At 41.4% G+C, this 26,607-nt stretch overlaps 1 protein-coding gene across 8 annotated transcripts in view; it reads left to right on the forward strand.

The window, feature by feature from the left end:
* DAB1 (DAB adaptor protein 1) overlaps window positions 1-26,607 on the forward strand; it is a 431,942-nt gene that overhangs the window by 333,768 nt on the left and 71,567 nt on the right. For 5 of the 8 annotated variants that reach the window (XM_063655172.1, XM_063655164.1, XM_063655169.1 and 2 more), the window contains exons 5-6: window positions 19,837-19,968; window positions 20,613-20,732. In XM_063655172.1, the coding sequence (XP_063511242.1) occupies window positions 19,837-19,968; window positions 20,613-20,732 (252 nt within the window). Of the gene's footprint in view, window positions 1-19,836; window positions 19,969-20,612; window positions 20,733-21,192; window positions 21,232-22,828; window positions 22,895-26,607 lie in introns of all 8 variants that reach the window. The other 3 variants (XM_063655159.1, XM_054488805.2, XM_063655155.1) reach the window with 2 other exon arrangements.

Here is a 26,607-nt window from a genome sequence, read left to right on the forward strand (position 1 = left end):
TCATTGTTCAATTCCCACCTATGAGTGAGAATATGCGGTGTTTGGTTTTTTGTTCTTGCGATAGTTTACTGAGAATGATGATTTCCAATTTCATCCATGTCCCTACAAAGGACATGAACTCATCATTTTTTATGGCTGCATAGTATTCCATGGTGTATATGTGCCACATTTTCTTAATCCAGTCTATCATTGTTGGACATTTGGGTTGGTTCCAAGTCTTTGCTATTGTGAATAATGCCGCAATAAACATACGTGTGCATGTGTCTTTATAGCTGAATGGAGTTGGGCCAGTTACGGAGTGCTTTCAACTGTAGGAGAAGGTACATATTCAAAAAGAAACAAAAACCAAAACAAACAAAAACCTCACACTTAGGTAACATTTGTTAGGTGCCAGGAACTCTTTCAAGTGTATTGAATAGCATAAGCTATTGAATCATCACAACACCATAATGTTGGTACTGTGGTTATCCGCCTGTTACAGATAAGCAAACAGAGGCACAGAAAAGATAAATCTTTAGCAAAGGTCACATAGCTGGTAAGTGGCAGGGCCCCCAGGCAGTCTGGTTCCAGTGTCCATGTTCTTAACCTCTGCACTTGCTACTTCTATCAAGATGATATAGAAAAAGCATGGACTTCTGAATCAGAAGGTGTTCAAGGGTGCTGATATCTAATCTGCTGCTTCCTAGATGTGACTTTGGGCTGATTACTTAGCCTCTCTGAGCTAAATAACTTCTTCATTTTATTATAAGGATAACAAAATGAGATAATGAATGAGATAAATAAATTACATAGGGCTTTAAAATCTATAAAGTACTTTGCACATAAAACTATGGTGTGGTTGTTAACTGTTAGATTCCAAAGAACCTTGAATGATACAATGAGATACTTGTCTTATATTCTGTGGGTCTACAGAAGCAATGGGGAGTATTCATTTTTTAAATCAAAACAGGAAAGGATGGATGGATGAATGTAGAGACAATTTATCAATATTTTAGAATAGCAGTCCCTAATCTTCTTGACACTGGAGACCAGTTTCGTGGAAAACAGTTTTTCCACTCATGATGAGTGAGTCCTCGTGACACAGCAGACACCCAGCATGGGGCAACAAGGGGATGTGGCCAGAAGAAACCCTCATAACTCTGGGCTCAAGTGAGCAGAGGCAAAACTTGGCTTGAAACTGCTACAATGCATAGCAGTTTGGGGTGGGGCGGGGTGAGGGATAGTTTCAGGATGAAACTGTTCCACCTCAGATCATCAAGCATTAGATTCTCATAAGGAGTGTGCAACCTAGATCTCTGGCACGCAGTTCACAATAGGGTTCGCGCTCCTATGAGACTCTGATGCTGCTACTGATCTGATAGGAGGTAGAGATCAGGCGGTACTGCTCACTCACCTCATGCTGTGCAGCCTGGTTTCTAACAGGCCACAGATTGGTACCTGGCCATGGTCCGGGGGTTGGGGACCTCTGTTTTAGAAGACATACTTCAATTAGAGGACACTTAAAGGAAATGTATAATAAGCAATATATTGTCATCTCTTGGATTTGGGAATAGCTAGGAGATAGGAATTCAGATCTAACCCTGGGAGTTCCGTATTCTAGAGGTTTGAACTTGGGCCTGCAACCTCACTTGTTTGAGCCTCAGTGTCTTTCTCTGGCAAATAAGTGATAATAAACCTTTCTCACTGGCTTGTAATGAGAATTAAATTTGAACCTATAAGAAAAGCATCAGGCAGGTAGGGGGCGCTTTAGAAACGCTGGCTCCCTCTCCCCCAACTGGCTGAGCCCCTTGATATTCCCCATTGTATCCAAATGATAGGAAATTGCTAGATGCCTACTTTTGCGGATTAATTTCCTGAAGTGGGGAGAAGACATTGAGACTAGATACCCTGCATTTTCATCCTTGTGCTTACCTGCTTGCAGGTGCAACTGGTGAAAGAAACATTCCCTTCAGCAGGAGTCTTTGTTATGCTGCAATTAAGGGCGCCTCGCTAATCCTTCTGCTTCCCAGATGCTGTTGGAGCCAGCTGTATTTTTAGCACATCTCTTTTATAAGCTTCACTCTGAAGACTTCCTATTATTCATTTCAAAACTTGACAACTCCTATCACTTTGTCCCTCATTGCATTCTGATACACAAAGGAAGAATGCATTGTAGCAGTTTCAAGCCAAGTTTTGCCTCTGCTCACTTGAGCCCAGAGCTGTGAGGGTTTCTTCTGGCCACATCCCCTTGTTGCGCCATGCAGGGTGTCGGCTGTGTCACAAGGACTCACTTAGTCACGTTCTTATCTGCCTTGTATTATAAAATATGCAATTATATATTGTGTGTAGGTATAGTCAAGGGGGCCACAAATGCTCTTGTGTGTTCACAAACCAGCAGTCACAGTACAGTTCTGGGACAAGACTGTAAAGCCTGTAGAAATAGAGCAGAGATCAATATTTCTTACATCAAATCATTTACTCAATGATATGTCTTGAATATGTGTCCCCATCAAATCTCATGTTAAGATGTAATCCCCAAAGTTGGAGGTGGGGCCTGGTGGGAGGTGTTTGGGTCAGGGGGACGCATCCCTCATGGCTTAGTGCTGTCCTTGTGATAGTAAGTAATTTCTTGCAAGATCTGGTTGTTTAAGTATGTGGCAGCTCCCCCACCCCTCACCCCCACCTCACTCTCTCATGCCCCTGCTCTGGCCATGTGATATGCCTGCTCCTGCTTCACCTTCCGCCATGAGTAAAAGCTCCCTGGCCCATCTCCCTTTTGTTTTGCAATAAGGGGTTGCTCTGGAAATTTGCTGAGCAGATGCTGGCACCCTGCTTGTACAGCCCGAAGAACAGTGAGCCAATTACATATCTTTTTGTTATAAATTACCCAGTCTCAGGTATCTCTTTATAGCAATGCAAGAATGGCCCAATAGATTCCACAAACACTTACTAAGCATTAACTATGTACCAGGATATGTTCTAGATAAGGGGATATATTGTACATAAACAGAGAATATTCCCTACACTTACTAAGCATTAACTATGTACCAGGATATGTTCTAGGTAAGGGGATATATTGTACATAAACAGAGAAGTTATTCCCTCATGGGATACACTTTGAATAGTTTGAAAAAACAATATAACATTTATTAAGCACTTTCTGTGTTCTGGACACCATGCTAAGCAAGTCACGTGTAATTTCATATAATTCTCATAACAGTTCTATAAGGTGGAAACAGTTATTCCCATTATACAGGTGAGAAAGGAAAGTCACAAAAAGGGTAGGTGTTTAGCCCAGTTGTACATTGCTTGTGAGTGAAAGGCCAGCCTTTGACCTCTGGCTCCAGGGGCTGTGCACTTAACCATTGTGCTTCACGGTTCCGGTCCTCCAGCCAGACTGCCTCACATGCCAGGGTGACAATTAGTAAAAGAATGTGTAAGGCACTTAAAGCCAGGGCCTGCATCTCAAGCTGTAGGTGGAGATGGTTATAGCCTGTGTGGTGTCAGAGATAAACACAGCTGGACATTAGTTAAAGCAGTGAAACATTTTATTCAGTAACAATTGACAGTAGAGAAAAGAGCTGAACTACATTCCGATTTGTGCAGAGGTGACTGGGCTGTTTCAAGGGAGAATGAGAGAGTGGGAGGGGAAATAGTGAGAGCTTGAGTAGAGTCAGGGAAGTGAAAAATCCCGAAAAGCTGGAGGTGGGCACTGGGATAAGGGGAGGTGGTAGCAGGTTGGTCCATGTAAAACCCATCTGGCATTTATCAAACTTAGGCTCCTACCCTCCAAAGAGTCTGGGAGATGGGCCCAATCTTCAGGTGTTGGCTGAAACAAACAGTAAATTCCTCTGGCAGCCTTGAGTTTTCTTAGGCAGGCACTTTAAGGGAGACTAGGTCTATCCTAGAGACCTGGCTTTGATCTCTTAGAAACTAAATGTTAGTGGGGCCAAGCTCACTGGCTCACGCCTGTAATCCCAACAATTTGGGAGGCTGAGGCAGTTGGACCACCTGAGGTCAGGAGTTCAAGACCAGCCTGACCAACATGGTGAAACCCATCTCTACTAAAGATACAAAAATTAACCAGGTGTGGTGGTGCATGCTTGTAATCCCAGCTATTCGGGAGGCTGAGGCATGAGAATCACTTGAACCCGGGAGGCAGAGATTGTAGTGAGCCGAGATTGGGCCATTGCACTCCAGGCTGGGCAACAAGAGCAAAATTCTGTCTCAAAAATCAAAATAAAACAGAAACAGAAACTCTGTTAGTGTTTGTTCACATCTTTCTAGGCCAAGGTTGAGGCCTAGTGAAGAAGAGGGCTCAGAGGAGCCAAGTAGAGCTTGGTCAAGGGGAGAATCTTTGTCAACAGTGCATCCTACTTTCCATTGCTGGTCTATTATGATCCCTGCACCAGCTCTGCCAAGTAGGCTAGCCACTGACATTCTTGCACAGATTCATCAGTGGGAGCCCGGACAGGTTAAAGATAGGTGGCTAGATAATGAGTCATTGCAAATCAGAATAGCAAGTCTTCTGAGCAAAGGGAAAGCAGAGAAAAAGAGGCTCAGGGAGCACATAACAGAGGCAGCTGATCCAACTGGAGATGGAAACCCTTTCAGGAGTTCCAATGCCAGTCCTTCAGTGGCTCAACCCTGAAACCTCAACAGAGTTTTCAAAATGACATGCACAGGCTTCCACATTTGGGCGCAGTCCCAACTCTCCTTCCGATTGCAGAGAGAGGTTGCTCTGGAAAGTCATATGGAAGGGCCCTACAGATGACCTCAGACAAACACCCTCTCAACACCCAAGTCTAGAACCCTTCAGAATGTTCTGGAGCTGCCTCCTTCTGCCCTGGCATTTGCACCCACCACTGTCTCTGCCTTACAGTGTACTTCTCTCCCCTTCTCCCTTGGTGACTCTTTATTTCTTGTGAATTAGCCCGAATGTTTTCTCTTCCCAGCAGCCTGCCCCATTGAGGCTAACTGCCCTGATTACGTGCTCTCCCAGCCCAGGCTCTGCATCTCCATCTCTCTGAGAACTTGCCACCTGGCTGTCTCCTGCAGATCGTGTGTCTCTGGAGGGTAGGGACTGCTACTGGTCACATGTGTTTTCTATGCCCTGTGCCTTTCTGGCATGCAACCCACAGCAAGCTTTCAGGGATTGTTTACTGAAAGGACAATGGATGAAACATCCAGGTTATGTAGCTCTGTGCCCAGGGTTCTTGCTGGCCCTCTCAGATCCCTCTCAGTCACTTACCTCTGCCAAACACCCAAGCTTACCTTGCAGCCTTCAGGGTGGTGCTCTGAAACAGTATCCCGCAAATGGGGACATCAATGGACAGCACAGATCTTTGACTTCCCCAAGGTAATACAGTGGAGAAGAAAGTAGCAGAGCCAAGGAATGACCCAGACCCATTCAACACTGACACACATGCTCACTCATCAATTTCACCATCAGGTGTTATAAAGCCTTATGCTATTAGTTAGGAAAACACATCCAGTTTTCTCCAAAAACTGCCAGTGAAGCTGATTAAACAAAGAGGCACATTGCCATCACCACTGTCACCACCCCCTGACCCCCTCCCCCCACCATTCACGTTTTTTTCATGTGTTTGTGTTTTTTTAAGATAGAACCCCTGTCACCTGTTACTAAAGAACTTTGAATGAATTTCTGCAGGTCACGGACTGTAGACCAGGAAGCAGGGATTAGGCAGTGAGGGGAGGCCGGATTTATCTTCAGCTCACAAACACTTTGCCAAACTGTCCCCAGACAAGAGAGTCTGCTTCTTTTATAACCCAGAGAAAAAGAACAGTTGCTCAAGTGCAGCTGCAGCCTGGCCAGGGCCCTCAGACCCTCTCCTCCGGCAGGGAGAGCCAGGTTTATTTGTAACCATCTGTTCGCCTATGAACCAACCTCCCCGATGCTTCAGCTGAGCATCCCTTGGCACACTGTGTTAGAGAGAGCCCTAGGATATGGCTTCCATCGACGGGCACCCAGCTGGGAGGGACAGCTCAACTCTGTCCTCGAACCTGAAGAAGGACTCTATTTGCAGCATATGGGAAGTCTTAACTGCAGCAAAGATTAACAGCAGGGTCAATTAGAAGGGAGCTGACAATTTCAACCACTCCAGTTTTTTAAACTGGCCTTCAAAATTCTGCATCCCCTGGCCCCTACCTGTCTTGTCACCTTCAAAGACTGTCACTCACTGCCCAGCATTTTATTGTCTAATAATCCCATACTGATTGCAGTTGCCTATATAACATGCTGTTTTATAGCTCTGCAAGTCATCGCTATCCTTCTGGATAGAACATCTTGATCCCCACCACTCCCACACTCACTAATTTTTATCTAGTCAGTTCCTACTAATCTAGTCACTTCAGGCCTCCATGCTTACCCTGGCTATGCCTTTACTATTGCATAAACACAATATTCACTTATTCACTCCATGAATCTTTACTGAACTCTGCCACCCCCCCTCCAAGTGTCATACAGTGTGCTAGGAGCTGGGGATGTGATGGTGAGCCAAAAACGAACACAGGAGCACTTTCCTGGTTTCTGCAGTCTCGTAGAGGCAGCAGATATTAGCCAGGTGATTATACACATGAAGGGATCATTACAGACTGTGGTTTGTGTTAGGAAGAAAAGGAATGGTTTCTTGGAAAACATTAACAAAGACACCTGACCTCCCTTCTCTGCTGTAGAGTGTGAGCTCCTCAGAGGCAAGGGCCTTGCCAGTGCTTTGCATCCCCAGCACCTAGCACAGTGTTTCTGGATCAAGGCAGATGCCCTATTACTAGAATTGAGTCCTGGGGGCACATCAGAGCCGGGCCAGTAGTGGGCAGTATTTGATGCAGAATGCCTAGGTATTTGATGCAGACAGCCTAGCTTCTTCACATCTGCCCTCACTTGGGCAGAGTTGTCTCTAAGTCTGGCACAGAGATGAAAATCTATGCCAGGAAGGAGGGACAAGAAGGCAGACAGAAGGAGGGACAAGAAGGCAGACAGCTGGGCAGAGCTTGATGATCACAGCCCTAAGGAGGTGACCTGATGAAATAAAACGGGCATGAAGCTTGGCATCAGACTGGCCGTCAGCCTCAGTGCTGAATTTCATCATTGATGAAACATTAGACAAGTTGGTTAATCACCCTCAACCTCAGTTTTCTCATTTCTAACAGGAAAATGGTAGAACTAGGGTAAGAATTTATTAATCTGTATCAATTTTGCCTGCTGAGACCCTAAGGTAAGTTGAAGGAGATGGCTACAGAATGGTGTTTGGTGCATTTTCACAAAAGGGGGCAATTTGGTGCTAATTTCTTTTACTGACAGTTCATTTTCCAAGGCAACAGCCTAACAAATCATGGGGCCAATTAGTGTAAGAGAAACAATTGATCCTTGTACTCAGAGAGCTCAGCCCACCACCTCAGTGGTTTGGTGGTGTATTTGGGGACTGCTGCACAGCACTAAATGGGAAATAATTGGATAGATGCAGCTATAAATTGCATGGCACTGCACTACACTCTGTGTTTCTGATTTAAGCAGCAAGTTCTGTCAGTAACAGAAAAACAAAAAGGTTTGTTATTCTGCATTGAAAAGCAGAGCAGAGCTGGAAGGGATCATTCCTGCCCCTTCATTTTACAGATTGGAAAATTAAGGCTCACTGAGGGAGCAGAAATGAGACGAAATACATAGAATTTAATTTCATGTTGGTTTCTTTTAACCCTTGTCTCATCAACAGTTTATCTTGGCAAACTCCTTAAACAAAAGGACCTGAAGATAAAAATAAGAAGATGGCTGTATTTAGTTTCCAAGGGCTATTTCTCCAAAGTACCACAAGCTGGACAGTTGAAACAACAGAAATGTTTTGTTGTATAGTTTTAGAGCCTGGACATCCCAGATCAAGGTGTCTGCAGGGATTGTTCTTTCTGAGGGCTGTGCAGAAGACTGGTCCATGCCTGTCCCCTAGCTTCTGCTGGATTGCTGGCAGCCTTTGGCATTTCTTCTGGGCATATCACCACGATCTCTGCCATCATCTGTATATGGCCTTCTCTCCATACACATGTCTGTGCCCAGATTTCCTTCTTTTATAAGGACACCATTCATATTGAATCAGTGGGTCACCTGTATGATCTCATCTTAAATAAATACTTCTATAATGACTCTGTTTTTAAATAAGGTCACTTTCTGAAGTACTGGAGTTTAAGACTTCAATATATGAATGGGGGTTGGGGGCATAATTCAACACTTAACAATGACAAACAATTTGGATAGCAGAATATTTGAGCTGGAGAGCAACTCCCATTTACTAAACAACCTCTGTGCCAGGCAGAACACTAGGAACTTTACCAGCATAATCACATTTAATTCGTACTTCAATTGAATGAACTCACAGGTGAGGACACTAAGGTTCAGAGAAGCTAGGTGATTTGTCCAAGTTAACGAAAGTAGCACACATCAGATGTGGGTTTCAGATGCTGACCTGTGTCTACTCCAAATCATGCCTTACCTCAGCACCCTCAGAAGTCATTGTTTGTCATGACCACTACCTGCTATCCACCTCATTTTACAAATGAAGACACCAGAACTTGGAATCCCAGTCGTCTCACTCCTAATGCAGCATCCTTTCTATTGGCTGCATTTTAGTCAATTCACTTTTTTGTGAGTTTCTGTCTAGCATGCAAGACATCATCGTGACCAAGGCAGAGGTTAATTTCAGACTGGGTGCAACACAAAAAGTCATTTTCTATTAAATATAATGACCTCGTTTCTGCAGTGACTTGTGGCAAAACATTCTGTTTCATTTCCATTCAAGCGCACTCATTTACCTGCTTTCTATAATAATTTTACACAATGAGCTAAAATGTTAAAACCATTGGTTACATTACTAAACACCCACAATGGTTATTAGGATTCTTCATGCAGAAAGAAACAGAAATGAAAATAAGGATTGTAGAAGAATGAAAATATAGGCCATTAAAGTACATTTGAAACTGTATTCAAGTGCACAGAGGCTGCCTAGAGTCTGGAGCCAGCCATACCTGGCAGCAGTCCAGGTCTGCCTTATGGGCAGTGTGACCTGGGGCAAGTTACTTCACCCTTCTGTGTCTCAGGTACCTCCATAGTAAAGTAGGGGAAAATTGGCAAAGTTGTTGGGTGAGTGGAAGTGAGGATTATATACGTAGAGTACCTAGCACATTACCTAGCATATAGCAGGAACTCTATGCATAGCAACACCTCCCCTTTTTTAATGTAGTGAAAATAAAGTTTGAATTCTTATGCATGTTTGGAGAATCTTCCAATTTTGGGAATCTGCACCCCGACCCACCCAACCCCTGGCCCAGAGAGGAGCACAAATTGTTTCCACACTTATTCAGCCTGAACTTTGAAAAGTGTTGTTGCTGAAAATAGAAAGGTACTGGCTGATAAAGAGGAACAAGATTATGTCTTTTGCAGGGACATGGATGGAGCTGGAAGCCGTTATCCTCAGCAAACTAACACAGGAACAGAAAACCAAATACCGCATGTTTTCACTTATAAGTGGGAGCTGAACAATTAGAACACATGGACACAGGGAGGGGAACAACACACACTGGGGCCTGTTGGGGGATCAGGGGGAGGGAGAGCATCAGGATAAATATAGCTATGCGTGTGGGCTTAATACCTAGGTGATGGGTTGATAAGTACCACCATGGTACACGTTTACCTATGTAACAAACCTGCACGTCCTGCACATGTATCCCGGAACTTAAAATTAAAGTAAGTTTAAAAAAATACAAATAACATAAAACAAAAAAAGAAAAATATTGGCTGATGTGTATTGATGCAGGCCATAGGAATACAGGAAGGAGCAAAGGAAACTGGCAACTCTAACATGAAGCACTTCTAAGCACATGTGTCTTCTTAAAGACTCTCTTATGGTTTGGACCAATGGTTGACTGAAGTGGAAGTGATAAAGGTCTTTTGTCTGCAGCTGACTTTCAGTTAAGTCATTGAAGTGCTCAGTACCTTGGCTTCTCCTGTTCTCAGAGAAAGGGAGAGGGAGTGGAAGTAGAGAAAGGAACATGGTAAGATTTAAATTTTTTTCCAACTTATCATGAAAATGCTCAAACAAAAAATGTAAAAGGATAATTCTAAAACTTAACCTTTTGCCGTATTTGCCCTCTCTGATTCTCTCACTAGATGGGTTGAAAGATCAATAGATGAATAGATAGCTAGATAGTAAGTAGCTATATTAGGTGTGCTCATAGCTACTGGGGTTTCACTGCTTCTAGGTCCTTTCAGTGAACAGTGCTAGGAATATGTATTTTAATTCAAGTTGGTATTGATATTTTGAATTCAAATTTAACATTACAGAGTTATTTCTTAAGTTTTTAAAGTATTTGTGTCTCATTTTTCTTTCACTGAAAGTCTTGTTTTTTAATAGCAACGTATTTGTGTATGTGCTTTATCTTAATGTATAACCAAAGACATTTCATGATTATAATTCCAATATTAATTACTACTTACAATAAACCAGGCATACACTTGCATGTCAGTGAAACTTCCTCAAAGCCCAGGTCAGCCTCCTGCTACCTGAGTAGGTCAGTTCTCTTTGAGCCTGTTTCCTCCTGTCTAAGGTAGGAATAACGATGATTATTATATTGTTCAGAAATCTCTCAGTTGCAAGCGATGGAAAACTCACCTCAAAAAGTCTTAAGCGACCAACAAAAGGAATTTATTTATGTAACTAGAAATTACAGGGTTAAATGAAAATCCAACCTGAGAGAATCCAGGTTCTCAGATGACATCATAAAGCTTGAAACTCTAACTTTTAGCTCTTTTCTTTTTCTGATGACTTAATTTCGAAGTGTTTCTTTTTCTTATCATCCTTTAGCCACTGCAAGACCATTATCCTGTGAGCTCCAAGGAAGCCCTCATCTGAGGAAACTACTGTTGGTGCTTGAACACTAAATTATGTAGTCATTAGATTGAGAACCTTAAACTCAGTTGCCAGGGAAAAGACCCAAAGTGCAAAGAGCCTACCATCTACCAGATGCTCTGCTAGACATGTTAAGTGATCTTCCTTATATCCCTATGAGAAAGGAATCATTCCCATTTTACAGATGAAGAAACTGAGCCTCAGTGAAATAAGGTGACTTGTTCATGGCCACAAAGCCATGGAGGGATTCAAATCCTTCTATATACAGTACATGCCTTCTGGAAATGGGGACAGGACAGCACAATATACAAACTATATGTTTAGTAAAATAAGGAGCTCCCAACTTCCATATATGCACATGTAGTGCCAGCTTTAGAGAGCCAGGACTGCATCCTACTCATCTTAGTGTCTCCAGAACCTAGTGTACCTTAGCACCTAAGGGCTTTTGGGGAATGAATGTGAGTTGAATGAGACAGAACAGTTATTCTATCCCACTACCAACTGTGATTATACGTAGCCACATCCTTGATCACAGGACATAGATTTCAGTTAGGAAACTAACACTGAAGCAATTTTCCTTATTTAAGGTATGTGTGTGTGTGTGTGTTTTAACTTCTCTTTAACAAAATATGCTTCGTTGTCACTTTGGTGATTGCTAATTGATTAAACACACCTGGCTCCACTTTGCCTGTTAGACAAATTTAAGGCCAACTCACAGGTCTGGAATACCCTCAGCTGGTTAACTAGTGCATCTCTCTATTTTTAGGCAAGGAATTCATGCACATCTTTCTAGACTGGTGTGTGTATAGCATATGTTTAGAGAGCTGCTAAGAAGAAGAAGCTGACTTTTTATAGCTGTTGTCTATTTGTAAAAATTTAAAAGAAATTAAAGAAATGTTGAGAACAAAAGAGGATATGTGTATTTACTGAATTCCACCTCCTCGTTTTAATTGTTGATGAAACAAAGGCTTAGAGAGGAAAACGGATAGGGAGTCAGTGGAGTTCAGAGAGAGAACTGGACACAGGATCCTGCTGACAGATTCATTCATAAAAATGTTTACTGAAAAATTTATAGAGACAAAGGAGAATGACAGTTGCCAGGGGCTGGGAGGAGTAGGGAATGGGAAGTTGTTTAACGGTAGCATGAGTTTGGGAAGACAAAAATTTTCTGGAGATGAATGGCAGTGATAGTTGCAGAACAATGTGAATGTGCTTAATGCTACATTACTTAATACTTAAAAATGGTTCAAATGGTAAAGATAAATTGTATGTTATGTATATTTTACTATAACAGTAAAAGCATAGATGTACAAAACCCTTACTGTATACGTCAGGCACTGTACTTGATGCTTAGGATAAGAAAAGAAAAGAAAATGCTGCTGCTGCCTCTAGTGGCGGAGGCAGACACTGATCAATTCATCCCCATACATAATGGCAAACTGAGGGGTCTCTCCCACTCCCAGTGGAAAAGTCGAAGAAGTAGAGAGGACTTGCGTCATGGGAACCTGGTCTGCGCTGGAAGGTCAGGGAAACTTGCAAAGAGAAGAGACATCTCTGCTGAGGTCTGAATGGGGGAAAGGAGTTGAGCTTTCTAGGCAACTGGAACAGCATATGCAAAAACCTGAGCGTGGTGCATTTATTTGAGAGACTGTAAAATACCAAGGTGGTGGGGAACAAGGGGAACAGGGGAGTCAGCATGGGGAAGCAGCCAGGTCATACAGGGGGCTTTGCAGGCCCTGGCAAGTATTTTGGTCTTTATCCTAAGAGCGATGGGAAGCTTTTGCTGTGTTTTAAGTACTAGAAAGATGTATCAGATTTGCCAGGTTTTCTTCTCAATCTCTTCATCCTATGGTGTGACTGTCAGAGGAGAGGCCAGCATAAGTGGATGAGGAAGGACTGAGGATACTGCAGTAATCCAGGCAGGAAATGATAGTTGTGTGACCTGGCATCTGCTGGTGGAGATGGAGAGGGATGGACAAGCAAAAGGTGATGGAAGGTGAAATTGACAAGATGAACTTGTTTTTGGGGGATAAGAATGAGGGAGACTGAATGGGCTCAAGGAGGGTTAGGTGACGGTGCAGGCATTAAATTCGAATATGAAAGAAAAAAACATCTTATGTTTTTCTTTGTTAAATAGCATATTGATTGTAGCAAAAATTAGCATAAATAAGAAGAAAATTACTAGTAATTCCACCACTCAAGAGAGAACTCTTGTTATGTACACATATATGGATATGTGTACATTTTTTCAAAAACAGGATCATATTGAACATAGCATTTTGTAATATGCTTTTTTCACTCAACAGGATGTTGTGAATATATTTTCAAAGCAAAAAATACACACTTCCACAAGATCATTTTTTCGGTACTGCTTGCTATTTCATCTTATAGCAAATGCATTTTCTTCAGCCAGTCAGCTAATGCTCAACATTTTTGGACATTTCTAACTTTTCACCATCCTAACAGCACTGCAGGGAATATTTCGTACTCAAGTTTTTGCCCAAATATTACGTTCTTTCTGGATAAGTAATTAAAGAAGAATCATAGAGCCAGTGTATGCACATCTTTAAAGCTCTGAAATATACTGCCAAGCAGCCCTCCAGAGAAGTTGCACCAAATCACACTTCCACCAATAACAAAACATCTGTAATGGCTGACAGGTACCAACCTTTATAAATGTGCCTTGCACTGTTCTGGTCACTTTACATATATTAATTTATTCATCCTCATAACAACACTATGAGAGAGATACTATTGTCATCCTTATGTAACATGTAGCAGACCAGTAGCCCAAGAAGATATCTGTTTCATCACACTTTGGTCAATATTGGGTATTATCTTTTCTGTTTGTTTCATTCTGGTGGGAAAAATGGTATCTCATTTCATATATGTTATATGAATCAATTTAATATTTCCAATAGCATTTTGGGTTCCCATATCATTCTTTGTATTATACAAAAAGAGAAAAGAAGTCTCAGAAAGTTAGAGTGATGTGTGCAAAGCTATACATCTAGTAAATGGTAGAGCTTGGATATGAATTGCATTTCTTCTGATTCCAGAGTCCATATCTTTCCTCCATTATCACACCACCTCTTCAGCGAGAGACTACATTATTTGGAAATCTGGTCTTGTCCTTGAGTAGAAACTTCTAGAAGATTTCAGGATGCCAACCCAGGGAGCACTTCACTCTGACCCACTCCATTGAGTGTTTGATGATGGGTTGCCTGGGGGCTGGTGCAGAGGTTGCCTCACTGGCACCGCGATGTAGCAAGCACATCCAAAAATATGTTAGAAAAGAGAAAGGCCTTTGTAATGAGCCTGGGCCTCCCTTTGTCTTGTGAGGTTTTAACTACTGTAATTGCTTGTAGTATGAAGTAGTGTTTTTTCATGTATCTATTTTTATTCTGTGTCTCTCTGCTTTTCTGCTTTTTTGTTTTGTTGTTAACTCACTTGATTCCTGTTGGGTATTTTTCCTGTGAATAGTATTGCCTCGGGAAAGCACACACTCTCACACACACACATACACACACATACTAATAATATGAAGGCTAAATAGGGTAGAATTTATTCTTTAAAAAAAGCTAATGGTAAAATCTTCAGCAGATGACTTTCTAATCCATACTGTATTTAATTGGCTGTATTGAACCATACTACAAATTAAGTCTTCTCTGTAATTTATTCTGTCAGACAGTAACCCTCCAAACAATTTGATACTTCATTTAAACATTGGTAAATGGCTCATGGAAATACAAAGAAAAAAAGATTTAATGATGATCAGATAAGAAATTCTCTGTTCACAGAATGAATCCTGTGTGAAATGTTATGAATTAACCTGAATCATTTATTCATTGAACATGTATTGAGCATCCACCATATGTAGGGCTTATCTTAAGCTGACTTGGTCTTTCTTTCTTTCTTTTCTTCCTCCCCATTCATTCCCTTCATCCTGTACTTCCTTTCTTTCTTCCTCCCTGCCTGCCTTCCTGAAATATTATGTAGCACTTACTGTTCAGAAGGTGCAGTATTAGGAGCGGGGGTAAGATTGAGAAGAACTAGACATGGATCTTTCTCTGAAGGGCCTAACATTCCTGAAGGAGAGAGAGAAAACATGTGCATAGATGTTCCCCATAAGGTCCTGTTCTCAGAACCTAGCTGCCTTCACACATTCAGTTCTTTCTGCCTAAAATGCCCTTTCTTCCTTGTTTTTTGGAGACTTCCCATCTATCCTTGGAGCCTCAATTCAAGGTCACCCACTTTGTCAAGCCTTCTCTGATGTCCTTCCCGCATTCCTGCCCCAAGCCTATGTGACACACTGGGCACGCTTTTAATATAAAGCTTGTTGTATTATATTGTGATTGCTAGTTTCTTTGCCTACGTGTTTTATGAGATTGTGAACTCCTTGAAGAAGGGACTGTGTTCTATTCATCTGTGTAGCCATAGCACATAGCAGGAGACCAGCAACATAATAGGCACTCAATAAATACACACGCTGTGAGTAACTGGATGAATGGATAAATGCGAAAGAAGTGCAAAGCATCCTGTGTAGAGGGACAAATATAGTGCAGTGAGATCTAGGGATGGGAATTATTACTCAGGGAAATGGCGTATCAGGGTAGGTTCCTTGGATGGGCAACATGTCAGAGCTGTGCCTTCCATCATAAGTACACTGTAGTTCTCTGAGCTGATGAAGCGCGGGCCAGGACATCTGCAGAGAAAACCATGTGAGCAATAGCACAGAAGTGGGAAAGTACAAAATTCAAACGGAGAGTAATGAGCTCCTCAGATTATTTGCAGCACAGGTCACCTGAAGTTCATGCATAGGAAGGTCAGATTGGATTGAGGACATTGATATCTGGATTGTCCTTGGAATTCTTTAGTGACTACTTTTATCCATGATGCAAAGAAGAGTTCAGGACGGGAGGAATACATGAAGATGTGGCAGAGAGCTAGGGTGTTCCTGAAGGCTCTACTTTTAAGACAAATACCTGCTTTGATTTTGGCAGTAGTTTAATATCTAGACAAAGTTTTCTCAAGACAATAACTGTTTTCAAAAGGAAATGTGGGAGAGGGGCAACCAGCATCTGCCTTTCCTTCACCCTCTGCCTCCCACTCTGGCCGGTATTCTCTGGTTGTTCTCCCAGCCACCTCCGGAACTACCTGCAAGACCCCAGGAACTGACTGCAGAAGCACTCCTGGGATGGAGCAGTTCTTATGCCCTAGGACCAAGGGCTGTGCCTCACCTTTCTGCCTCTGGCTGCTCAACAGGTGCCAGAGACAGCCAATTCCTGAGAGTAAACTTCAGGACCATGCTGTCTTGACCTTTTTCTTTGAGAGCCCAGTGGCCAGCCTTTACCCCAAGCCCACTGATTTATGACCCTCCCTGATCTCAGATACCTGCCTGAATCCAGAACATTCTCAGTTCTCTCCCCTTACCCAGTTCTCTTCTTCCCTTGCCTTCCTCATCCCAGCTTATCAAGGGATCATCTTTTTGTTGTTGGTTGAGGGAGCCAAAAAGTCTAAGGAAAGGAGACTTTGATTCTGTGTAATCTAGTTTCCTTTTTTCAATGCTTTGTCATCCTGAGTAGGAAAAACACCTGGGTTTAGTATTGGTCCTGGCATTTCAATCTCTGACCTTCAGTCCCTTCATGAATAAACTCAGGATTGACGTTTAAGGTTCCAACTGTCTTTGATTGTGCTGATAAAGTCTACTTGAAGACACGGGGCAATTTTGAGGCTCAGTGAACAAGAATTTGCATGATACTCTAAGTTCCTAAAGCGAATGTGATAATGCAATTGTGGGATTAGCAGAATTCTAATGTATTTGTATTTCTAAGTATCTATGTTACGTCTGCATAGTTAAGGTTGGAGAGAGGGAAGACATAGCCCCTCACTGACTCTTATTTCCAAATGAATGAGACACGTTCAGAGCAATCCTTTTTAACATGTCATAAAATTAACTATGAGAGAGAATAATGTTACAAATATCTTTAAGCACTTCACGCTCGCACACACAGCTACACTCTGCAAGACGGTATTAGGTATCATCAGGCATTAAAAATGTTTTGATTTTAAAACACTTAATGAGGATTCCCAGATAAATTAAAACATCTCCATCTGCCGTCTTGCCTGGTAGGTGATATTTTACCATCGCACAATCATCTCCAAATCTAATTCCACCAGGAAGACTTCTAATCGCAGCTTGATTTTAGAGCAATATTCTACCTGGCAATCAATAAGGCACTGTCGTCAAACTTTGATTTAATAGGAAACGTGGATAACATTCTCCACATTATGCAGTGAGAGAGATACTTTCAGGAAAGGAAGAGAAGAACGTCTTTGTCTCCCACTTTTCCCTGCTGCCTACCATTCTAGCGCACAAAAGCCTATAAATCAATGCCCCCATGTTGTGCGAACGTAAATCTCATCAATTTTACATCATTAACACCATGAAAAAGCTACCACTCTTTGAGCAATTTTCCTCTGCTAGCTAAATATGTCCTCTTAATAAAACAAAAATTAATGGGTCCTAATTATTTTGCTAGCAAATATGTCCTTCTCTGCCAACTTATTTGTGTCAAAAACCATTAGACTTATACATTTGTTTTATTGCCACTGGAGGGACTAGGGTAACTGAGCAGTCATACCACCATTAAAGCATGATATCCAGTGGGCAGTGGGCAGCCTGGGCAAGCGTGAAGCCATAGAGAGAGTTCTAAGAGTAGTCAGAGAGGTAGTGAATGATCAGACCCTGAAGTTTAAGGTAAGTCAGAAAATTCTACTGCCGCAAATGATTTATAAGGTCAAATGCCTGGAAAGATTGCATCCGGCCAAGAGATGGACATTTTAGAAGATCAGTGACCTACAACTATGGCGATGACCATCGTGAAATCCAGAGGCCCACTGTGCCAGGAGGCTGGTTTTGTAGTGGGTGGTCCTAATGGCTTAAAAGGATTTGGGAAGACAGAATAAGAGCTTAGAGAGTATCTACTCCAGTGGTTCCCAATGTTTTCATAATTTTCTCTCTCCCTCCATGGACTCAGTAATGGGGAAGATTCTGTCTACCAAAAAAACTGCATTTGTAATCATCCATTTTCCTGTTTGGACTATTTAAACCATAACTAATTGCCAGTAAGAGAATATACTCAAATATGAGCTAAGGAATATTAGCAACACTAAGCTGATATAATTCCAAATAAATGGCCAGTGCCGTGGTTCGCACCTGTAATTTTAGCACTTTGGGAGGCTAAGGCAGGTGGATCGCTTGAGCCCAGGAGTCTGAGACCAGCCTGGGCAACATGGCGAAACCCCATCTCTACAAAAAAATGAGCCGGCTCTGGTGGCATATGCCTGTAGTCCCAGCAACCCAGGAAGCTGAAGCGAGAGGATCACTTGAGCTCAGGAGGTGAAGGTTGCAGTGAGCCAAGATTGCACCATTGCACCCCAGCGTGGGTGACAGAGTGAGACCCTCTCAAAAAAAAGAAATTCCAAATAAACTTGGCATTTTCATTTGCATGCACATAGAAATGTGTAGACTTATTAGCAATAATTACATATTGCTGTTTAGTTTTTTGAGATTTTGAAAATTGCATGGGGCCTCTTTTTATTACATTTAATGACCCCTAAGGATCTATGGCTTTGGGTTATGAGTCATTGATCTGGTACATACCTCCCATTTACTAGAGGGTTAAACTTGAGGTACACAGGGGTACAGTGGGTGCCTTGTGTTTACACAGTAGCTAGAATTCAGGCCTCCTGATACCCGGTATAATGAAAAGGCTCTTTATAAGGACTTTAAACATACCATAAGCACCCAGATGAATATATAAGCCTTTACAGAGTACTGTTGAATAAGGATTGCTTCAAGTAGGTTTAGTATACGAAAATAACCATAAAGATCACCATTACCCAATAGGATGGTGAACATTATTTGTTGAAGCTCAGATAATGAAGGCATGAAGGTCAATTATAAAAGATTTTCAAATTACTAATTATCAATCTCAGTTTACTTTATAGTTCAACAACTATAGGCCAGGCATAGTGCAAGGTGCTAGGATGACAGAGATAAGGAAGACAGAACCGGCTGGGAAAGACAGACAAGGAATCATGCAAATATATCACAGAAGGAAGACCTGTGAGAGTAAGGAAGTCCAGGGACCAACATTGGAGGAATTCATCAGTTCAGTGTCATTAGAAAGTAAAGTTCTACAGAAACACAAATGAGGGTGGAATTATTTCTCCAGGGAGACAGAAGGCATGCCTTGTTCAGAGGAAGTTTCACACAGGTGGTACTATTTCATATGGCCATTGAAAGAGAAACAGAATTTGGGCAAGTGGATAAAAAGAGTTGATGTTGCAGGCAGAGAGATCTACCAATGAAAAGCCTGAGATATGCATAGCCCCGCCTCTACCCCCAGTGGTGACTTTGGGCAAAACAGAGAAAGGCATTTATTCCTCAACACACTCTATCACCATCAGCTGGAAAAGCGTTGTCACCATGCACATCTATAGTTCTATGAATGTTAATGATACTCCCTGGAGTTGTGCAGTGTACCTCCTCCACCACAGCACACACAGTCCCTGAGTATTTAAGTAAATTAAATATCAATCCAAAAGTTGGACTGGGATGTGTCATGAAAAAAGATCAAACAGAAGCCTACCCATTGAATTAAACTGGCTGGCTCTAGCAAGCTGAATAAAGCCACTGTTGCAGATGCTTATTCAGCATATGAACAATCCTATGTTTCTCTCTGGTCACAGTATTAAGACCATAGAGGGAAGCCTCCATTTCTCAAGGGCAGGCATAGCTCTTTTTCTTTCCATCTGGACTAAACAGCTTTTCCAAAGCCCTTCGGGCCTGTTCACACATAGCTGAAACACATTTCTTATTGATCAACAGCTCGAAGGGAAAGTCCCCTGAAATATGTTCTTCCTTTTTTTTCTCTGATAGGCCCTTCAGCATCATCATGCTGTTCATGAAATATCCTACATTGCAAAGGACATTACAGATCACCGGGCCTTTGGATATGTTTGTGGGAAGGAAGGGAATCACAGATTTGTGGCCATAAAAACAGCCCAGGCGGTGAGTATCCCTATCCAAGAAGGGAGCCTTTCCTTGGAACTCTGGGGCGACAGTCCAGTGACTCCATTGGTCTTTGAGGGCCCACTCTCAGATATGACCAAGCAATGTATTTCCACTGAAGTTGATGCTCACATTCCCATCTAGAAAAGATAAACAGCCTTGGAGCAAGGAAACATGCTCATACCCATCCAGTTTTTTCTTTTTCTTTTTTTTTTTTTTAACTAATGGGTATTTCCTAATGACTAATTATTTTCCTTTCTGATTAAACTGGATCGAGGCACCATATACAAATAAGTTTCCTTGCGTTCATAGCCTTATTTAAAAAGAAAATAAGAGAAAACAAATAGCTGTTTTGCATAAGGCCTACCCTAATTTTTATTGTATTCTAAATCACTAAAAATAAAAGCAATGCCTTTTATGCTTATGATTATTATGAATTTGCAAATATAATTAGTTGAAGAAATGAACTTTAGCCTAGATGCAATTTGCTAAACCAGTATAAACAAGGTAGGATTAATTAAGGATGGAATGCTTTCAGATTAATAGAAAAGGAAGGGCTGCGGGTTGTCGCTGCAAAAACAAAAATTTGTTGCTGCGTCTCAGTACCATTCCCTTATGATGTGCCTTACTACCTTTCACTCCAGGCTGAACCTGTTATTCTGGACTTGAGAGATCTCTTTCAACTCATTTATGAATTGAAGCAAAGAGAAGAATTAGAAAAAAAGGCACAAAAGGATAAGCAGTGTGAACAAGCTGTGTACCAGGTATACCTGTGAATTTATCCTTGCACTGGAGATCGGGGCTTCAAATAAACACATGTAAAAACTGACAGTCAGGCCTTCTCTTCCTGCTGCCAAGTAGAAATAAACGAAGATGAAAGATTCCTGTGTAAATTACAGGACCCAAAGCAAGCCATTAGAAATTATTCCTTATTCTCTTAAACTCTAGACATGTTAGATGAAGTGAAATCTCGAATCCAGAGAGAGATTTCAGGGGTGGAGGACCCAAGAAACACAATTGCTTTTGCTATTGTTAACAGTGCGGGTGGAGGTGGGAGTGGCTCTAAGGGTTTTGACTTTTCTGTGCTTTTTCTACCTTGATGACCCACCAGCCTCTTCTGCCCAGAGCTGGTTTCTTTACTGTCCTGTAATTTCTGAATGCAGTCTCACATCTCTTCCTTTATGTCCTCTGCTTTTCACCCTCCCTCTCCTTACCCTGCAATAGACAATATTGGAGGAGGATGTTGAAGATCCTGTGTACCAGGTAATTTCTGAAACTAGTGGGGGTTTTAGATTCAAGAGTGACTAGACCTGTGCCAGAGCCATTTTGTCAGAAACCTGAAGAATCCACTGACTGCAAAACCTGGAGAGAGACCAAGATTATTTCTGAGGGTGAGGGCTGCCAGCCCCTCCAGGAGCAAATTTCCATAAAAACTAACAGAAGTTTGGCCGGCATCGGTATCTTGGGATTTGGAGATCCGCTTCTCCCTTCTTGCCTCTGCCTCAGCCCCCTTCACAGTCTGTAAAAGTTTGATCCCAGAGCTGAATGTTTTCAAGAGTCTCTTGAATATTCTGAGTTCATTAGAGAGAATATGAATAATGAGGTGGCTTCTCTGAGTTAAGAACCAGAGGTGGGGGCTGACATTTTGGTAACATTTCAGCACAGACCCAAAGGATGGTTTCTAAGCTTTAGAAAGGCTATGAGGAGGGCTCTCTGACCCCCGATGGGGCAAGCTGACCCTCCGATTACCTGGCTCATGCCGTAGGAGCTGTTGGGAGGAAAGAAAGAGTGACCCTAAAGACACTTCTGCCCCTAGCTTTCTCTGGACTCTCTTCAAGATCTGCAGCTCAGTGGTGGGTAGAGAGATGATCTCTCTTGGGGTCAAGTATGTGGTCTGTTCAAACAGAGATGCAGAAAAAAAAGGAAAAGACAGCCTCTCCCTCCCCTGTGCTTATTCTCAAGGAGAAAAAGAAGCCCAAAAAATGACTTATTGAACACAAAGGAAAATCTTGAACTTACAGTTCTAACTGGGATGCATAGGTGTTCTTTGTGTGTGCATGTGTGTGTGTGTCACATATGTATTTTATATAAATGCTTATTTTCACACAAAAATCTGGTACTGCTACAATGAAAGTAAAATAATGTAGATGACTTGAAGTGGAAAAAGTATCTCATGTATATGGCAAACAAAAGCCAAAGATGCACGTAATGACATGCTCTTGCTTTAGAATGCTGAGGGCCAAGGATTTGTATATAATATGAGCTTCACCCCCTGGCTCACTGGCTTGCACAGAATGAAGAATAATAGCCTTTTTGAAATGTCTCAGTCCTAAAACATGAACATGGAAAAATCGATTTAACGTATTTAAAAGTGAGAATGCAAAATAAGGTGATATTTATGGGATAAAGGAGTTTAGGGCTTCTGAGCTCTTCAGAGTGTTTAGGATTTTGAACCTTAGGGGAAAAGGGATGCCCCTCAACTGTGACCCATACATTACAAAGTTTGAGATCTCAGGCATTCCAGTGAAATAGCATTCTCACTCAGCAATACCAATGTATTCAGATATTACTGAGACAAATTGCCATTGAATGAAGAGGTTACATCTCCAGAAAGATCTGCAGAGGCTTGATGCAATCACTGTTGAAATACTGACCAGCAGACCTCTGCAGTTTTCCTTATGAAAGGCAGGAACGTACAAGGTACATTTTATTTCAATAATTCAGTTGTGTCTTTAAGGTGTTTTCTCTTGTGCCTGCTTCTTTAATGCTCACTGTGATTTGTATCTTAATTTCCAAATGCTTGTTTTTCCTTTCTTCTTTTTCACCTCTGACCTTTCCTTTCTGGCTGCTCCTGTAATAGTACATTGTGTTTGAGGCTGGACATGAGCCAATCCGTGATCCCGAAACGGAAGAAAACATTTATCAGGTATAAAATTGCTTGCCTCTCTTACCATTGCACCACTACTAGTACATGCATAAATATACTGATAGTCTAAAGAACCAAGGGTTCTGTTGGTCATTCCTGGCTTGTTAAAATACCTTTGAGTGAAATGGCTTCTAGTTCCCCAGCAATTTACCAGTAGTTTTCATGCCTTGTTGTTGATGTTTAATAGCTAGTTAGGTACAGTGTTTTACTTTTGAATGGATCTTAACTATTTTAAGTAGAAGCAAAAATAAAATGTTCCATTTTACTAAAGTAATACATTGGAGAGCTGGTGTCCGTTATACAATTAGGGTCCTTTATTTCTCAGAAGAATGTGCTCATCAAATTTCTTAAAAAGCCACCTCCGCTACTGAAAATAAAGCACAAATTTAATTTCAAATGCTATGTGAAAACAACATTAAGAATATTAACTGAATGAAAGTACAGCTAAAGGCTTTACCCTTATTTTTAATTGTGCAAAGAAAACTGAACTTTTTAAACTCATTTAATTATCACAAAGATGTTATAAACTAGATATTTTAATTCTGTTTTTATAGGGTGAGACTCAGAGAGAGAAGCCGAGTAGCTTTCTCTGGGTTGTACAACTATTTAGAGCCAAGATTCAAACCCAGGCATGGGTGTGAAGGCGAAGCTCTGGCTCCTTCTGCCATGGTCTTCCACCAAAGTGTCTGTGTAATTGCAGTATAGCAGCACATCAAATAGATATGATGACCTGCAACTTTTCACTCATTAGTATTGTAGTCCCAATTTGAAACAGAAACATTATAGGAGCAGAAAAAAATTTAATGTATTTAATAAGTGATTTTAATTTTGTTAGTTGTGTGGCCTATTCTGCCTTGGGTGTGTATTACTTGTGTAATAAAAGTAAAACATATTTTCAATTTCTATCAAATGCATAGAATTCTAAATGACTAAAATATAATGTTAGTTCTACCAACAACTTGGTTTAAAGTTATCAGCCTTGTTGAATAATATTTTCTCTCCACTGAATCTATCTGGATTCCATTCAAATATGAGGTTGTGCTTTGAGATTTTTTTGAAAGTCATGGCTTACCAAGTATCTTTAATAAGAAAAGTTGCATTTGTCCTGAGTGTCAGATTTTAAAGTGTATACAAGCTTAACAGTATCTGAATATGAGGAGGAAAAAACCATTAACCAATCATCCTAGGAAGAGAGGGCCCCTTTTAAATAAAAGGAAGCTTTGCAGTATTACAGGTTTCTGAATCCAGACTTAGCTATAGTTGGCAGGGCTCCCACTGCGCCTTGTAGGATTGCAGTGGGGGCGGGGTGGGGAGGGAGACATCCTAGTGTACTGGAAAGACCTGCTCTAGCTGGTGGAAAGCTGGGTTGTAGTCCAGGCTCTTACCAACTACCTTTGGCTAAGTGGTTGTGGGCAAGGCACTTACCTTCTCAGAGTCAGTTTCTCCCTTGATAAAATAGGCGAACAATTTTTCCCTAACTCACAAGCTCATGTGTAGAATGGAGAGAAGAGGTGTCATCATGGGTCACAAAATGTGGAGTCTGGCTGTGTGGATTCAGTATTTTAGTACAAGTACCAACTCAGCCATTAATTTAACTGTCAAGTATATTTTTTTTCCTCTGGGCTTCAGTTTACTCACCTGTAAAATGAGCAAGTAAAATACAGGGCTCTCTCAGGCAAGACCCTTTTCTGTTTTTTGCAATTACTGCTTTACCATAGGACTTTGATTTTTTTTAGAGAAGCACGTTAGCTTGTTTTACAGGATAATAAGACTCGGTGGAGGTGGGAAAATTTGCGTGTGCACATGCGCTGATGGTGGGCCAACTCTGTGAATGGGGTTTGAGTGCAATATCTTATCTCTCACAACAACCCCATGTGGCTTGAATCATTATTCCTACCTTACGGATAAGGAAAGTGAGGCTCACAGTGATAAGGTAACTTGCCCAGGGTCCCAGAACTAGCAATAGGTAGAACCCCCACTGCAGGTCCCTCTGACCTCTGTAAATAAAGAAATAAATCCTAAGGCTGCTCTCAGCTCAGAATCCCCTGATTCTGAGTTTCACAATTAGATTCTAAGTCCCTTTCAAGTCACTATCTAAAAATCACACTTGTTTTAACAGCTCTGACCTCCAGATCTTCCCATCTGTCCATCATTAACAGGAAGCTACCATTTAAGGGAATGAATATTTTATCTCCTTCTATTGGAAAGGCCTTTGGTCATTCTTTTCTCCTGCTCTGCCAGTCTGCTGGGGCTCAATTTACTTAATAAGAGATAAGCTCTTGGGCCTGAAGATAAGGCTGGGCTTTTAAGGGGCTGCTATTAGGAGCCTCATTCTTTTTTTTTTTTTTTTTTTTTTTTTTAAGGGCTTGTAAGTGTTCCATAGCTATTTCTCCTGAATTGCAGTGTTTGATAATACTTCAGCTTGGCCCAGCCAGTGGTGTCAGCTTTTATTCACCTCCTTGCTTTCTGGAGTGAGGCAGACAGTCCTGGAGACCTTTAACTCTTTTGTGAACTTGAGTGGAGAACATAATTTTTGTATCTCAATTTCCTGGGCTATGAAATGGGGATAATATATTCTCTGCTCCTAGCAGTTATGTGAAAACGTAAAACGAGGAGGAGAGCAGTTGGTTCATAGTAGGTTCTGTGTAAACGTGAGTTTCCCCTCCTTCCTTGCATGTTGTCAGTTTCAGATGCTGTTGAAGATGTCTTATGATCATGTTTTAAGTGAAATAGAACATAACTTGCTCACCACATGTTGTTGGAGAGCCTAGCAGAAATCCTCAAGCGTGCTTCACTTTCCTATTTATAACTCCAACAAAAGAGATGCAGAGGCTTTTGAGTAAATGTAACCTCTTTTTTCGAGATTTTTCTAATAGTTTTGGTTTCCCAGCTATATTAATAATAATAATTGCCTTTTGCTTTGCATGCCTCAGAAAAAGTTATTGGCTGTATTGAAGTTATCAGCCTCCCAATACAAAACATTTTTACACATCACTTAATTTTGATCCTTCCAATAATGGTGACATAGGAAAAACAGCTACAATGACTATCATTTTGAACATAGGAAAATCAAGTTCCCCCAATTGAGGTGCTGAATACAAGGTCAGAACCTCCGATTCTAAATCTAGTGTTCTTCAATACCTGAACAGGCTTCCTATATAAGCAAGATTTCAGCTTTCCACATGGTCATTTTCCAAGTTCATTCATTCAAAAACCACTGTTAACCATCCAATCCGTGTTAAGTATCGTTATTTTTAAATGATGAGTCTCCAGGAAATGTTACCCAACGAAGCCTGGAACTGCCTCTCCACACTATTAATTAGCATGCTGCCAAAATAAAAGTAAAAGTGTTTTCTGTATGTACAGTATAGAATGTGCTGTTTTTAGAGTAATTTAACATCTATTCACTTACACAAAAAAATGATTATTTATAGAACAAATAAATGACTGGACACATGGGAAATCACATGCGTCTGGCACGGGGATGGGATGGTGACCATGGCACGGCCCCCACCCTCAGAAGTTTATGTACAGCCCCCTTAGATGCTCACAATGGGCAGATGGAGCAACTGAAGTTCAGAGAGCAAAGTGACTGTCTGAGTCGCAGCCTGTGGCAGACCCAGGATTTGGAACTACCAGTCTTCTGATTCCTTTTGGTCTGAAACTTTTATGTCTCTAAAACATTGTGTTACTGAAGCCTTTTGTGTAAACAG

The sequence above is a fragment of the Pongo pygmaeus genome, chromosome 1 (assembly GCF_028885625.2).
Source record: "Pongo pygmaeus isolate AG05252 chromosome 1, NHGRI_mPonPyg2-v2.0_pri, whole genome shotgun sequence".
NCBI lineage: Eukaryota > Metazoa > Chordata > Mammalia > Primates > Hominidae > Pongo > Pongo pygmaeus.